The following is a 16,708-nucleotide window of genomic DNA, read 5'->3' as shown; positions in this document are numbered from 1 at the left end:
AAAGGCCAGTACACTCACGAAGATTGCTCTGATATTGGGGTCAAGCATTGAAATAATTTTACATATTTCATCTTTCATTAGGTTTTATCAATAGAAGTTCTAGCTTCGGAAATCCATTTCTATGACGCATTGTAGGGTTATCTTTTAAGTTGTGATGCTGGGTTCTTCCTCTAAAGTTCTTCAGGCAGAATTCATTCTTTCTGCTCTTTCTGCCAAAGGCCTAATGTGAGCCCCAGGGGAAGCAGCCTCCTCTGCCTGTGAACCCTGGACATGGGTGCTTGGGACGTCAGTCAACTTGTGTTCAATCACTAGGGCCCTGGTCCACCCCTGCTTAGGCAGAGGGCTTCAATACTAGGCCCTCTCCCACCCCTGCTTAGGCAGATGGGTTCTCACTTCAGAGAAACCAGGCTGTGCATCCAGGGAATCCTGGCTGAGGTCCCAAACATAGAATATTGCTGCCTCCATCTGTGTGCGTCTCCCACAGGCTGAGGGAATCTCTGTTTATGACTGAAATAAAGGTTCCTTGGATGCAGAACAAAGCGGCGTGGAGGGCTCAGGTGAAGGCAGCCAGAGGGAGGATATGAGGACAGGACAGAGGAGGAGGTGTGGGAGAGAGAGGGACATCACCAGACAACAGTGGAGAGGAAAGGGCCACTGGAAGCCACTCCATGGCACTCACTGGATCCCGAAGGAGATGAGGGACACGCTGACCACCAGCAGGTCCAGGAGATTGAACCAGTTCCTGCAGAAAGATCCCCTGTGGAGGAAGGCCCCGTAGGCCATCATCTGAGGAGAGAAAGAGACAGAGAAGAGTCCACAAGAGAGAGAGGCGCGAGGAGAAGACAGAGAAGGAGACAGAGAAGGAGAGAGAGTAGGAGACAGAGAAGGAGACAGAGAAGGAGGCAGAGATGGAGAGAGAGAGAGAGAGAGAGAGAGAGAGAGAGAAGGAGACAGAGAAGGAGAGAGAAGAGAGAGGGAGTGAAGAGGAGGAGAAGAGTCCACAAGAGAGAGAGGCAGGAGGAGAAGACAGAGAAGGAGGCAGAGAATGAGACAGAGAAGGAGAGAGAGAGAGAGAGAGAGAAGGAGACAGAGAAGGAGGCAGAGAAGGAAGCAGAGAAGGAGAGAGAGAGTGTGAGGAGGAGGAGACGGGAAGGAGGCAATGGTCCAGGATACAGTCAAGTATTGGGAGGGAGACAGAGATGAAATGGAGGAAAGGAGGGGAGGAGAAGGGAGCAAGTAAAGTATCCAGGAGAGAGGAGATGAATGAGACAGAGACAAAAGAAGGGCACGGAAAGAGACAAGAGGGAAAGAGAAAGGACCCATGAGAGAATGTGGGAATGGAAAGAGGAGAAAAGGGGAACGGAGGAAGATCCAGGAGAGGGGATGAGAAAGGAAGGAAAGAAGAAAGAAACACGAGAAAGAAGAGTACGGGAAAGAAAAACAGGGAGTAGAGAAAAGAACGAAGAGAATGGGGGAGGAAACAAGGAAAGGATGCAGGAGAGAGGAGAGCGGAGCAAGAGAGTTGGGAGGCAGAGACACGAGGGATGAAAGAATGGGCGACAGAATGATAGATGAGAAAAAGAGGGGATAATGGACAGAGGTGGGAGAGGGGAATAGAAAGTGGGAAGAAGGGCAAATGAATGTTTGTGAGAGAGAGGATTAAGGGGAGCAAGAGAGTGGGTGTGAGGTAAAAGGGGAATGGAGAAACAGAACAGTGGGTGCAGGAATAAAAAAGACAAACGTGGGTTCAAAGGAGAAAAGAAGGAATAGGACAGGCATGAAAAAGAGATGGAGAGAAAAACTGAAAGAAGAAAAGGAAGTAGAGAGAGAGAGAGGCCCCCTCACTGACAGCCCCTCGCCTCCCCCTCAGACTCCCAGGGTCCTATCTGACCCCACAATGCAGCATTGGGGCTCACACTCTCAAGATACAAACTCAGCATTAGCAGAGAGACCCCCAGCAGATACTGCCCCTCAACTGCCCCAATACACACACACACTAGGGGCATCTTTGTACCTTCAGGAGGATCTCCACAGTGAAGATGGAGGTGAAAGCATAATCGAAGTACCCCAGGATCTGGAATAGAAAGAAAGCGCATTAACGAATACATGTCCGCAGACTACAAAACAATAAAAAGAGATTGAACGACCAGGAGCCACAAACCAGAGCGAGAAGCAGCCCAAACCCCAGTAGTATTACACAAGCAGCAAGTAGGGTCAGACACCAGCACTCAGAGGCAAAACTACCAAAGTCTAGACCGCTCCATAACAGGTGATGACCCAGGCCGGACTCTTCCATTCTCAATGGCTTTGCTGCAAGTGCTCAGCACCCTTGTGTCCTCACCCCGTGATCCATGCAGGCGTCATGCGTATTTTCAGATGTGCGCTATGTTCTAATTAGAGTGTGTTGAAGGTTCTGCTTTGTATCAGATCGATGTATCTGGACCCGTTCTCCGTCCCTAAGGATAGCTCCCGCCGTCTCCTTCTTATCTTTTAGCTCCAGGAATGGTACAAAATCATCCAACAACTGACGATCAGAACGCCCTAGTTCTCATAAAGCCTTTATTTTGTACAACACATTTAAGCTTTCACAGCAAATTTGCACATTGGGTATAAACGCTCTTTTCTGACTTGTATTTGGCCTTCAAACCCTCTACGTAATTGTTGAGTCTACGGCGCTAAATACAAGTGTTCTTGGGCCTCAAATCAAGGAGCCTGTACCTCTTGCCTTTGTAAACCTTTCGCAGGTTTTCCTGCTGTATCTGGTTGATGACTGTGAGGATTCTGGATTTTTGGACAACCCGGCTCTTGGCCAGCTTGGATGCAGCTCCACCAGTCACTTTGGCAACCCGGAGCTGCGACAATTCGACCTTGAGGTCATCAAGCTGCTTCAGAAGGTCTTTCTTCTTCTCACCGCGCTGACCACAGGCCTTGATGTTTGCCATATTCGCTGCGAGCCGCCAACGCCCTAGAAGCAAAGCATTGGCCGTCTTGATTGAAGTCGCTGCCAGAGATGAAATTCTTCTACTCAAATTAGCTCTACATCTACTCTCCTTGTCTGGCGGACCGAGGACGGTGCGATTGGATTCTTGGTTCTCCTCTGCACCGCTGAAGAGCGGACTTCATCAAGTTTAGAATGTCCAGCGAGACCAGCGGAGCAGAGTCCAAGCCTTCACACTTCTCCAGATGAGGCATCACCTTTGGAACCTCAGCCGAAGTCTTCATCAGCTTCAGGCCTTCCAACCAGAGGAAATCCAAACCTGGTATTGATCTTACAGACTTCCGTGGCTGCTCCTTGCTCCCCTGCACTGGTGGGGCCAGTGGTTGTTGAATGGATTGGGGGGTGGCTCTCTTGGACCTGGTGGAGAGGTAGTGGTGATGGCTGTCGAGGAGCACAGGCAGTGGCGGCTCCTCCTTTATGGTGGAGGAGCATTGTCCTACTGCTTTCAAGCAGTGCGAGAAGCAAAAACATAAAATGATAATACATTTCAGTTATTATCATTTTATGTTTCCTTTGGTGGGCTGCTCTGCTCTCGGAGCAGGGCAGGGGAGGAGTGGTTTGCCCACTCCTAAGTGCTCAATGACTGTTTGGTCGGTCCTCTCGGGCCGCCCAAACCGGTCATGCACACTTTCCCTGTTCTCCATGCAGGCTGCTTTGCAGCCTGCATGGAGAACATGTGCACCCCTACAGCCCCTCGCTGAGTGCCGTGTCACGGTGCTCAGACCAATCACAACGCTGCATTGAAGTGTTGTGATTGGCTATGGGGAGGGAGACTGGCTGACTGCTTCCTGCTCCTGAAGTCAGAGCCGGACAGCAGGAACAGAGACGCGGGACCCGGCGGCAAGGTAAGTGATATTTATTTTAATGGGGCTCCCTCCTGAAATCATGAACTCCACGTCACTCGCAACCCTCGCCTGCCCCTCCACCCGCGAGCCCTGCCGGCCGCAACTGGGCACAGCTGGCAAATGATTAAGTGGGTAGGTGAATTGTGAGCTGGATCTTGTGCAATATCTTTTGGAACGTCTCCATCATCTGTTGTGATGTCGATCAAAAGGTTACAGGCACTTGAAGCACTTCAGGTTCTTTGTGTTGTCTAAGTGATACCAAAGAACGTGGAGTTTGAGGAATGGAATCCTGCTGGCAGTCAGATTATAAGTAACATTCATTTTCCTCCTTGTCCTCCCCAAAATCTGGGACCAATTTCATATTCAATTGTGTTGGACTGTAAGTTGTTTGCGAGGCATGGTAACTAGTCTCTTCTTCCTGATCAGATCGTAAACTTTGAGCTGGGAGTAGGGTTGACACCTTCAATGGTGAAATAACAGGTTCCAATAATACAGGGGTTGACAGTGTCGTCATCGATGGCGTTGTGATCACAGTCAAAGGTGTCTTCGTTGACGGTAAGGTCGCCTTGACGAAGCTGTTCCCTTCAGATGGAGCTGTTCTCATCGACGACGGGATCAGCGTCAACGATGTTGGCTTCGATGGGTTCGCCGTTGATGCTGTTGTTGTCGTTGTTGGCGTAGACATTGTCATTGACAGGGTAGTCACTGACATCATGGTGAACATACGTTGTTTTAAAGGTTTCTTTTTTTTAACTACTGGTTGCACCTCCCTGGGCTTTGATATGATCCCTTAGTCGAATGTTTTCATGGTTCATGTTTAGTCACAGAAGAGGTGGCTGCAAGCGCTGCACCAACCAAGTTCAGTTCAGGAAACTGCAGGTCGCCTTCGTGGAAGTGTCCGGAGAAGCACTTTCCACAGAATATTCCCATGAAGATGGGACATTTCAGTTATTTTTATTTTTTTTAACAGATTGTATTGAGTTTGCAACGCAAATAAACATTGCTCGCTGTGATACGCTCTTCTGTGTGTCTTCTCCAGTGACAATCAGATCATAATAGCCCAAGCAATGTGAAAGAACTCCCCTTTTATATCCCCCTCCCTCTGTCGGAGGGCGCCTCCCCTTTAAAAGGAGGGAATCTCTCCTAAGCCATCAGATACAAAGCCAAGCTCCTTTCTCGGTCCTTAAGTCTTAACGGTGAATATCACATTGAGATGCCTTATGTTATGGACAAAGGCAATAAATACACTAAAAAAGAGGCTCATCGACGTAAATCTTCTACGGACCACGAGATGAACAAGGTTTGAAAAGGGAGTTCTTCTCTGTCAGCCATGGTGGAGGTTGGCGGCAGTGCCTGTCAGGTATAAAAATGTCTGTGGCCCACAATTTGTTAAAATATTCCCTAAAAACAAATCATAGTACTGAAAATAGGGCTAGTTCAAATCCAGAGCAGATCAAGAAAGTAACAGATTTTAGGGTCACTGAAAGTTGAAAGCAACGCTCTGACCGGGGACTCCCTCACACCCGACGGCCGGTAGAAATCTGAGCTATGGTGGCCTCTATGGGAGTAGGAGAGCTTAAGCTCACACCTCATTGGCTGTTCTGTCAAATGTGGTGGATGTGCTGCTAAACAGATAATGTTGCTTCTGTCCTTTGCCCATTTTAGCTTTATATACTGCTATTTTAATGTACCGAGGCTCCCCGCCTGGTGGAGAAGTGTGGCTCAATGGTTAGAGCGGCAGACCCTGATGCAGAGGTCTGGCCCGGGACCAGGGTTCAATTCCCGCCTCGGCGGGTCTTGGGCTCAATTTCCTTGGACCTGATAATTCTCGCCTTGGTGCCTGTTCCAATCATGAGTCCCACTCTGCAACTCTGGGCAATAGCGTGCTTAATCTCCACAACGGCCCCAACAGCGCTGGGATGCCTGGCTTCACCTTGGGGGTGCCCAGGAGTGGGCACTTCACAGGGAAAGGCCAGGAAGGGTTCCACAGTGGTATGTGTACAGCGCCTTGAGACCCTTTCGGGGGTGATACGTGCGCTATACAAGCACTACATGTACATTTTTTTTTACGACAGGGAATGATTCAAGCATGTGAATGTAAACAAGATCCAGAGATGGAGAATCTCTGGTTAGAAGTATCCATCAGAAACTGCAATACACAAACTTGCTTTCACACATTAAAAGCATCAGAAGGAGTGTGAACCCAGTGTCGGTGTTTGCTTCTGAATGTCAAACGTTAGCTGATGCATTGCCCAACACAGACAAGCCAGGTACTCAGATACGTGTACAGGCGTATTCCCAGCAAATGAAACCCGCCAAAGGACACCAATAAAATGGGTGATGGCAGCTCTCCGTGAGACGGGGAGAAGCTTCTCCTTAGGATGAGTGAGGGGTAGAGATGCCCTTCGGTGGTTCTTGGAGGAGGGGATTCGGGTGGGATTATCAGCCCCCTGGAGACGTGGAGACGCTTCTCTTTAGGATGAATGAGAGGCAGAGAAGCCCTTCAGTGGTTCTTGGAGGAGGGGACCAGGATGGGATCATCAGCTCCCGTGAGACGTGAGACGGGAGAGCTTCTCTCTAGGATGAGTGAGGGGCAGAGATGCCCTTCGGTGGTACTTGGAGGAGGGGACCAGGATGGGATTATCAGCCCCCATGAGACGTGAGACGGGAGAGCTTCTCTCTAGGATGAGTGAGGGGCAGAGATGCCCTTCGATGGTACTTGGAGGAGGGGACCAGGATGGGATTATCAGCCCCCATGAGACGTGAGACGGGAGAGCTTCTCTCTAGGATGAGTGAGGGGCAGAGATGCCCTTCGATGGTACTTGGAGGAGGGGACCAGGATGGGATCATCAGCCCCCATGAGACGTGAGATGGAGGAGCTTCTCTCTAGGATGAGTGAGGGGAGAGCTGCCCTTCGGTGGTTCTTCTAGGATTGGATCAGGATGGGATTATCAGCCCCCGTGAGACGATGAGCTTCTCTCTAGGGTGAGTGCGGGTCAGGGCACCCTGTGTCGGTGAAGCTCTTACATGGTTCCGGAAGGAGTGCGCCCGGATGGGGTCTTCGGCCGCCAGAGAGATGCTGCTGAGGATGATGAAGACCAAGATCAGGTTGGTGAAGATGTGATGGTTGATGAGCATGTGACAGCCGCGGCGGAGTCTGGAACGACAGAGAGAGAAATGTGGAGTGGATGAGACCATTAAAGAGAGCCAAGGAACACATCTTTGAACACAATACATTCCACCAGCTACGACCTTCATGGTAACATGAAACAATACATAAGATCTTGAAACAGCAGGGACTTTACGTATGGTGCCAGCCAGGCTATCAGGTGTAGAGTTTTCAATAAAGGCTGGGAGAGGCAGAAAAATGGCGGTGACCCATTGGCTAATGGGAATAGATCCCCAAGGGACCAATTCCCCTTTTAGAATGGTTGGGAACACATTTTTAAGCATAGGAAGAGTTCCCACAGACCACTGCTGACTCTTAAAACATGAAAAGAAAATGTTTCCTTTCTTTTTTTGAAACGCATCCCGTTTTATTTTTAAGGAAAACGTCCTGCATTTTTAAAAAAATGCTTTATTTAAAAGCAATCACAGACATAGTGGACTGCTGACCACAACAGGCCGCCATTTCTGTAATGGCTGCGATGCCTAATGAGTTGCAAATTGCGACCTACCTCATTACTATTCGTGAGGTAGGTCAATTTGCGACCCATTATGATTCGCTAATCTTAAAGATTGTTGTTTCTGAGATTAGAGGACTTCATTCCTGGGTACAGACCACACACACATTCTCAGGTGGAGCACATCAGTCCTGGGTTACAGCACTGCCACTCCTGGGTACTGTCCACTGGGACATTTATACAACCAGACGAGTGACGCCTTAGTGTCTGATTACTGATGACACATGCATCCACAGGGTGGAGATAACTAATCCTGGAATTACATTATTTCTGTCCTGGGCACAATCTACCTGCACATTGACAGGATGGGGGGGTTGCTGCTGACGTCAGAGGATTATTGGGCCTGGGTACCCCCAAAGATTCCGACCGCTGCCCCTGGGATTAGAGGGCTTGTTCCTGGGCACGGTCGAACATACATCCTCAGGGGTACGATGGTTTCTCCTTGGTCTAGAGGATAATCACTCCCGGGTACAGTCCACACTCACAGTCACAGGGTGGGGAGAGTTACTTTGGGTAAAGAGGAGATCTGCTCTGGGCCCAACACACCTTTACATTGACAGGGGAGCAACAGATCAACGACAGTAAGAAATGAGTCACTTACTGTAACTCCAGTTCTCCAACATGGTACCTTTTATATTCACATGATTGAATCATCACCCGTCATCAGGCTGGGAATCCCCGGTACATTAGAATAGCAGAATACTGTCTCTTCTTCTCGATCTGCCTCCAATAATTGTACTGGAGGCGCTTTCATAACTCTTAAAGGTGAAAAAACATCTTCACTTATGTTTTTCATTGACTGCGTGGATCCAATGATGATGCAGTTGACAGTATGGTTATGATATGGCCATTGTCGTCAATGGTATGGTTATCGTAGCTAACAATAGCTTCATCGTCGTCGGCGTTGGGGTTGTAGTCAGCGGTAAGGTAATCGTCAATGGAATGGTCTTTGCTGTTGATGAAATGGTCATCATTGACAGTATGATCTTTGCTGTGGACACAATGTGCGATGTTGAGGGTGCCTTTATCGACAAAACGCTCACTGTTGACAGTGTTGTCATGTGCGAAGTTGACAATGAGGCCAAAGACTTTAACATCAACAGTCTCGATGTCGACGAGATTTCCTGTGAAAAATTCATCTTCTTTGTCACAGGTGAGTCTCTGTGGAGGAGGAGCAGCCAGCGCTGTCCCAAATAGATCAAGCTCCGGAAATTGTAACAGTCTCCTCTTGTGCACTGCCTTTCTGGAACTGCTTGGGGTGCACTTATCATGGAATAGTCGTCTGAAGAAGGTGCATAAGGAATTATACTAACCTCCAGGGAACTCTTCTCTTTGTCAGCCATGGTGAGAGTTAGTGATAGTTGCTTTTCAGACCAAAAGATCTCCCTGGCCCAGAAATTGTAACAATCTTCCCTAAAAACAACTCACACAATATTGCAGATAGGGCTGGCTCAAATCCGGGGCCGACCAAAATGGGAACAATATTAGGTTCACTGAAAGGTTAGCGCAGCGCTCTGACAGGGGACTTTCTCACACATAACGTGTGATTGACATCTGAGCTATGGTGGCCTCTAGAGGAGTAGGAGAGCTGAAGCTTGCACCTCATTGGTTGAAGTTCGGGTTCTTTCAAATGAGGTGGATGTGTTACTAAACATACTATGTCGTTTCAGGCCTATGTCCATTTTACATTATATATTTTACACTGTACGCTGCTATTGTAATGTACCGGCGATCCCCAGCCCGACGATGGGGTATGATTCAAGCACGTGAAGATCCACTGTGGGAGAACTTGAGTCATTCTAAGGGCCCTCTGTGTCTCAATCCGATACAATCGCTACGTCAACATATGACATCTATTATACACTATCTCAGGACTTCTTCTCCATATTAATGGGTCTGGCCTATCCCGGCCTAGTGACCCGTGCTGCCAATGGAAGGACGCGGACACGAATAATAACTTGATACCAATCCGAGTGGTTCCCTCTGAACAGATGTGCTTCATTGCTATCCACAGGAGGCCTCTAACGTAGTCCAGCCCACAGGCCCCAAACAGAAGACATGCTCTGAGCACTGAATCCAATAACGTCAACGACACAAAGGATGAACACTGCACAGTGCACAGTGGCAAACCGCACTTCTTGACAACCGCACAAAGGAGGGGTGTCACCAAGTCCTACCAACTGCTAACTCGTTTCACGGTGCTCTACACGTCACCTCCCCCAGATCAATAATCGAAGAGTGCTACACCTCCTGCACAGCAAGCATAGAACGCTGGATTGAGTACATAAAAGTTACAAACATGATAAATGGACATACACAGCTAACCAGAGCTGCCAGCATACCAAAACACTATAAAATGCATGTGTATTTAGGGGGGGAGGCGGGTTTTCAGGACTGGCTTTTTTCTTTGTTGCTCCGACTAGGGGCTTCTCTCGATCTCCGGGCAACGCCTCTCCATCTGGGCATGATCATCCTGCTCACCTAATGCTTATTAGAGAAGACGTGTCTGTCTGTCTCGCTTGCCTATTTTGCCTGCTGATTGTTCATTGCTATGCCCTGCCTGTTTTTTCTGTTTTAAAACTCAATAAAAATACTTCGAAATTAAAATGCATGTGTATACCACACATTCCCTCATCCATCACACGCCAAGCGCTGCGTCCCATGATACCCGCACCTCGGTGGCCATCACACACGACATGAACACACTTTCCACGTAGACTTAAACCAAAGACAACAAACACTCTTCGAAGCACACACTCTACACAGTGCAGCATGCATCCTACAGAAGAGTAGTGTGCTCTATACACACACTGACTGCAATACAATACAATACAATGCAAAGCAATGCAACACAACACAACACAACACAACACAATGCAATGCAATACAACACATCGCAACACAACACAACACAACACAATGCAACACAATGCAATGAAATGCAATACAGTACAGTACTACACAACACAATACAAGCACTTGCACGGTACTCACATGTTGGTGCTGCTGAGGATAAAGAAGGCGCTTCCTTCTGGAATGGGCACCACCTTCTCCTTGGGTGCGAAGTCCGCCAGTTTGTCCATGTGCGACTCGGGGAGGCTGTCCTCGTCATCACCTGGAAGAAGGAACAAGAGCAGCGGTCAAGACAGGAGGCTGAGCGGGAAACGTCGTTTTCAACGCGGTGTTTACACCGCACGACCTTTACCACGCTGCTATTACAACGCAAGTCGTTACTACGACTTGCGCTGGATGGCGCTGTAAGATAAGGAATCTTGTAATTTTATATTCCAACACCTTCCCTACTGTTACGGGGACTGGTGTTGGAATATAAAATTATAAGATTCCTAAATCCGCGCCTTCCAACGCAAGTCGTTGTAACGACTTGCGTTGTAATCTCTGCGATGTAAAGTACCGCGTTGAAAACAACCGCGTTGTACTGTCATACATCCGGCTGAGCCCCTGCTGCCTGCACTGCAGCCCTCCAGCATGGACACACAGGGAACAGCCCTCCAAGACCTTTCGGTGAACTTGGGGGTGAGAGTCCACCTTTACTGGGGTGGTGAGCCTCCTGCATAAGCTATCTTTCACCTCTTCCACACATTTATTTTGACAGTTTTTTTTGTTAAATACACATTTTTATATTTCCCTATACTGTAGCATAGGGAGACCTCACAGTCAAAGTGGAGATCTCTCTATGGTAAAGTATAGGGACTGTTAAAAAAGTTTATAAAACTTTGAAATAAATAAGTACATCATTGTTAGGTTAGATATTATTGTAAAGTAATTTTATATATTTTAACTACAGAACAAAATTAAAATGCTATAGCACTATTGACTTAATGGTGAATTAAATATTTAATTAATTAATTTAAATATATTAAATAAAAAGAAATCTTCTGAAGTTTAAAATAAAAAATATATTCTCTTCCAAAAATGTTTGCATTAATAAATATTAAAAATGAAGTGCAGAATTAAAAGAAGCTTGATTATATTTTATTAAAAACTGACGTAACACTACTTCAAAAAGTTGTTAAAATATTTTATAATTAAATTTAAAAATTCTCATTTTTAGTTTTTTTAAACAGTAAATAATATTTATTTATTTCGTTAACTATTTTAAATAATTTAAATTAATTGAAAATTCCCTAGGATTTTTAATTTTTAGTCGTGTCCATCATATTCTATGAGACAGTGTTGCAGTATTTGTTGTTGACCATGTGTGGAGTTGGAGTTACTACTGTTCCTTTTTGGCAGTAGTAACTTCCACTCATAAATGTGGCTGTACCCCTTTATCAGGCGGTGGAGACGTGTAAATAAGTATACACTTGGATTCTGTGAATAGCCACACGTAATAAAGTTGCTCAAAAGTGTAGGAGTAAGCTCACACATGCAAATTACTCCCAAGTGTAAGTCACCTTTGTGACTAGCCCCAAAAGACAGACAGCAAACAAGCACTGAGCTCTGAGCTGGAGTGTTTGCAGTCTTTGCCAATGCTTCAAGAATTACAAGCTTTAAAAACTCTCTGTACCACAGGCTTCTCCACAGAATGCACCAGAAAGGCATCTCTGGAACCTCCTGTGAACTGAAACAGTCTCTGGTCCTTCGTCGGAGAGCGACAGCGGCTGTCGCTCAATATGTCAACGCTGTGCACCCACAACAGCCCCTGGGCATGTTCCCATCTTAGGACGAAGGCAACGTAGTGTTTTTGAGCAGCTGGTTCTAAGGGTGGCGGTCTGGCTCAAGTTCTCCTCTCAGTGCAGGTGGTCATTCCTGGTCACAGCACACGCTAAGAAGCTTGCAAAGACTTGTGACATAAAGCATCTGACATCACCTGTATCCCAAAGTTTACAAACTAAATAGTCGCTTAGAATGTTGCTTCTTCACTGCATTGATGCAGCATTCACTCCCTTGGCTTCAACTACATCCGAAAACCCAGAATGAACCTATGATCGGGTGGGGGGGGGGGGGTAGCTGTGACCCCTGGCCAAGGAAATCAGAGAACTCCTTCTCACGAGCAGAAAAATAAAATACAATTTTCCCTTCATGACAGACAAGGGATCTCAAGCACAAACTGGATGTGTCTATATTTCAGCTCAATGCAACGAAGCCCCCTACCTTCAGAGCTCTCTTCTTCCTCAGCCTCTTCCTCTTCCAAAGGAACCTGTGAAAGAAGAAGTCAAATGAAAGGTTTCGTTGAGAGTCAATAGGCAGAGGTACAGGGTACACATCTAAACAGTAACACCAACTAAGGATAACCTGGGTATGTTCAGTCCCCTTCCTTTGTACTAACACAGTATCCACAGATCAGGAGGGCAGAAGAGGTCCCTAGCACATCATGGACCTATCTATGATGAACGGAAGCACGGGTGCCTCCACGGTCGTTCCGGCGTCCATAGGCTTGCGCGGTCCTTCTGGCGCCTCCACGGTCGTTCCGGCGTCCATAGGCTTGCGCGGTCCTTCTGGCGCCTCCACGGTCGTTCCGGCGTCCATAGGCTTGCGCGGTCCTTCTGGCGCCTCCACGGTCGTTCCGGCGTCCATAGGCTTGCGCGGTCCTTCTGGCGCCTCCACGGTCGTTCCGGCGTCCATAGGCTTGTGCGGTCCTTCTGGCGCCTCCACGGTCGTTCCAGCGTCCATAGGCTTGCGCGGTCCTTCTGGCGCCTCCACGGTCGTTCCGGCGTCCATAGGCCTGCACGGTCCTTCTGGCGCCCACAGCCTTGAATGGTCCTTCTCGCGCCCAGAGCAGTGCACGGCCCTTCCATGGACTAGAGACTTGCATGATCCCTCCTACGCCCAGAGCAATGCGAGGTCCTTGTGGAGGAGTGTGGCTCAATGGTTAGAGCAGGCAGACCTTGATGCAGAGCTCTGGCCAGGGACCAGGGTTCGATTCCCGTCTCAGCGGGTCTCCGGCTCATTAATTCCCCTGACTGGATATTCTCGCCTCAGTCCCTGTTCTAATCATGGGTCCCACACTGCAACTCTGGGCAATATCTTGCTTAGTCTCCACAACGGCCCCAAAAGCGCTGGGATGCCTGGCTGCACCTGGGGGGTGCCCAGGAGTGGACATTTCCCAGGAAAGCCAGGAAGGGTTCCTAAGCGGTATACAGACAGCGCCGGGACACCTCCGGTGGAGGTAGCTGTGCGCTTTACAAATTCCGACATTTACATTTATTTATTTTGCGTAGCACAGCGTGGCTTTGTAAATATGGAGTCATGCGAGGTGGCGCAGCTTGCTGCCTTGCACTACCCTGCCCCAGGAAGGCATTCCATCATTGGAGCGTGGGCATTCACAGATTCACCATCAGTGGTAGATCTGGGAATCCAGAAAAATGGTACACATTCCCAGGGGAAATGTAAAAAGGAGAAGGAGAGAAAGACCAGATCGGGAGGCCGCTCCTTCTTCCTCGCGGCCCGAGCCTGGAACGACCTTCCGCTCCATCTCAGACAGACAACATGGCTCCCCATCTTCGCAAGAAACCTCAAAACCTGGCTCTTTGATAGACCCCTCCTTGATGGACTGGAACCTGCGACCCCAACCCCCCAGCGCCTTGAGACCCTTACGGGTGAGTAGTTGCACACCTGTTTTGATTTGATTTGAAGGATAATGTTACTTACCCAGTATGCATCTGTTCTTGGCATGTAGAGCTGTAGATTCAAATGCTTTGCATAGATCGCCATCTAGTGTTGGGTCCGGATGTTGCAAGTTGTTATTCTTCGAAGAAGTCTTTCCAGTCACAAGGTAGGTGACTCCTCCTTTCGGTGATAGTGCACAGGGGCATCGACTCCATTGTTAGATTGTTTTCCCGCAGAGGGTGAGAATGGAGTTAGTAAGAGTAGTAAGAGATGTCCATGTATGTATGTATCTGAGTAAGATGTCACTGGAACAGGTAAAGGTACCCAGGGAGGCGGGTGGGCGCATGCGACTACATGCCAAGAACAGATGCATACTGGGTAAGTAATATTATCCGTTCGAGGCATGTGTGCTGTAGATCACATGCTTTGCGTAGACTATATAGCAGTATACTCCTGAAGTGGTGGCTGACCTGTAGTGGTTGCAGTTGTTTGAAACAGTGTTTTTAGTACTGCTTGGCCTACATTTGCCTGTTGTCTCGCTAACACATCTGCACAATAGTGTTTGGTGAATGTGTGTGGTGTAGACCATGTTGCTGCCTTACTGTCAGCTAAGGGAATATTCCATAATAAGGCCATAGTAGCCCCTATCTTGCGAGTAGAATGCGCTCTGGGGGGAACTAATAAAGTTCTCTTTGCTTTAACATAACATGTTTGGATACATTTTCCAATTCATCTTGTAATACCTTACATGCATATAGGATTGCCCTTGTGAGTTGGAGGAAAAGCAACAAATAGTTGCTTTGTTTACCTAAAATCTTTGGTTCTTTCTATGTAGGAAAGTATAGCACGTCTAACATCAAGTGTGTTTAGAGCTCGTTCTGCTACAGAATCAGGTTGAGAAAAGAACACAGGTAGCTCAACTGATTGATTGATATGAAAGGCAGCAACTACTTTAGGGAGACATTTAGGGTTGGTGCGAACAACCACTCTGTCTTTATGAAGCTAAAAGAAAGGCTCTTGTATATTTGATGCCTGAAGTTCACCAACTCGACTTAGTGAGGTTGTTGCTATGAGTAAAGCAACCTTCCATGAGAGGAATAGTAACTGACATTTATGCACAGGTTCAAAAGGTGGACCCATTAGCCTGGTAAGGACTATGTTTAAGTTCCACTCTGGTGCAGGGGGAACTCTTGGTGGTATCACCCTTTTGAATCCGTCTATGAAGGCTTTAATCACTGGTACTCTGAATAGAGAAGCTTTGTCTATTCTGCAGGTATGCTGCTACGACTGCTAGATGTAAGCGAATGGATGTGTAAGCTAGTCCACATTGCTGTAAATGCAACAGATAACAATGAAGTTCTGTACAGAATCATCATGTGGGTTGATATTGTTGTTGTTACAACAGACAGCAAAGCATTTCCATTTTGCTGCATAACGTGCTCTAGTCGTAGGCTTTCTAGCCTCTTTGATAATATTCACACAGTCTGGTGGTAATTGTAAATAACCAAACTCTAAGACTTCAGGAGCCAAATCTCTAGGTTGAGTTCTTTGGGATTTGGATGTCTGATTTCTCCACGGCTGAGTGAAGAGACTGGAGGTGAGGTGCAGCTTTTGATGTGGCACCACTGACAGTTCTGACAGGGTGGTGAACCTAGGCTGACGAGCCCATGTGGGGCTACTAAGATCAGTGTGGGGGATGGTTGTTTGAGCTACCGAACCAGTAATGGAATTAGTGAGAGAGGCAGAAAAGCGAAGGCAAATATCCCTGAACAATTCATCCACAGAGCATTTCCTTTGGATGCTGGTGTGGGAACCTGGACGCAAAGTTTGGGCATTTTGCGTTGTGGACTGCAGCAAACAGATCTATCTGTGGAAAACCCCATGTGCTCTTTGTGTTCAAGGCATTTGCTTGGCCCTCTCCCTAGGTTAGGTAGGATCCCAAAATCATCACCTCTCTCACTGTTTGCTAAATTTTCATTTTCACTTTTGTGAAATGACTAAATGCATTTTAGCACGTAAAGACAGTATACTTTACCAAAAGTATATGAGGTCTCTGTTTTATTAATTGGGAGTCAGACGGAGCAAAGTTACGGAATTCACTGAGTTTTTATTCAACTTGGTGGAATTCCGCGTAGTAGTACTCCGCCAACTACGCCCACCGCATGACTCACCTTCACATCGCCGTTCTCACTCTTTTCAGTTTCTGTTTTCTTATCTCTGGTGAGATATAAAAAGGTGACAAATGTCGAAGTCAGCAAACAGAAAAACACATTAAACATAAGCATTGAATGAAAGGAAGACAATTCTGAGAAGCGGATGTATACTTGGTAATAAATGGAAGCTTCAATCCATCTCAACCATGGGTCATCCTTCTGGGCAGCTGTCCAGTGCAGGCTCTCTGTACTCCTGCAAACAGTGACATGCCAGTCAGGGGTAGCCTCATTGAGAGGTGGGTGCCAACAGGAAGTGTATGTCAGCAGGCCCTCTGGGCGTCAAACAGAACCTACTGACATTGCTCAATAGTATCTTCGATGCCGCTATGGCATCAAACCCCTAACGTCAGGAGACCCCCTGAGTGTCTGCTCTAGAGATCCGACTAGCACAACTCCCTG

At 47.5% G+C, this 16,708-nt stretch overlaps 1 protein-coding gene and 1 pseudogene across 1 annotated transcript in view; both read right to left on the bottom strand.

The window, feature by feature from the left end:
- CACNA1F (calcium voltage-gated channel subunit alpha1 F) overlaps positions 1 to 16,708 on the bottom strand; it is a 323,883-nt gene that overhangs the window by 152,303 nt on the left and 154,872 nt on the right. Inside the window, exons 17-22 of the mRNA XM_078664279.1 lie at positions 16,268 to 16,313; positions 12,642 to 12,687; positions 10,521 to 10,641; positions 6,871 to 7,000; positions 2,015 to 2,074; positions 680 to 786 (exon numbers count right to left, since the gene is read on the bottom strand). Of these exons, the coding sequence (XP_078520405.1) occupies positions 680 to 786; positions 2,015 to 2,074; positions 6,871 to 7,000; positions 10,521 to 10,641; positions 12,642 to 12,687; positions 16,268 to 16,313 (510 nt within the window). The remainder of the gene's footprint in view (positions 1 to 679; positions 787 to 2,014; positions 2,075 to 6,870; positions 7,001 to 10,520; positions 10,642 to 12,641; positions 12,688 to 16,267; positions 16,314 to 16,708) is intronic.
- Positions 2,565 to 2,942, bottom strand: LOC144784989 (large ribosomal subunit protein uL29 pseudogene; annotated as a pseudogene).

Source organism: Lissotriton helveticus, chromosome 10 (genome assembly GCF_964261635.1).
Source record: "Lissotriton helveticus chromosome 10, aLisHel1.1, whole genome shotgun sequence".
In the NCBI taxonomy this organism is placed as follows: domain Eukaryota; kingdom Metazoa; phylum Chordata; class Amphibia; order Caudata; family Salamandridae; genus Lissotriton; species Lissotriton helveticus.
The sequence above is the reverse complement of the archived record's forward strand: the minus strand, read 5'-3'. Positions and strand labels throughout refer to the sequence as shown.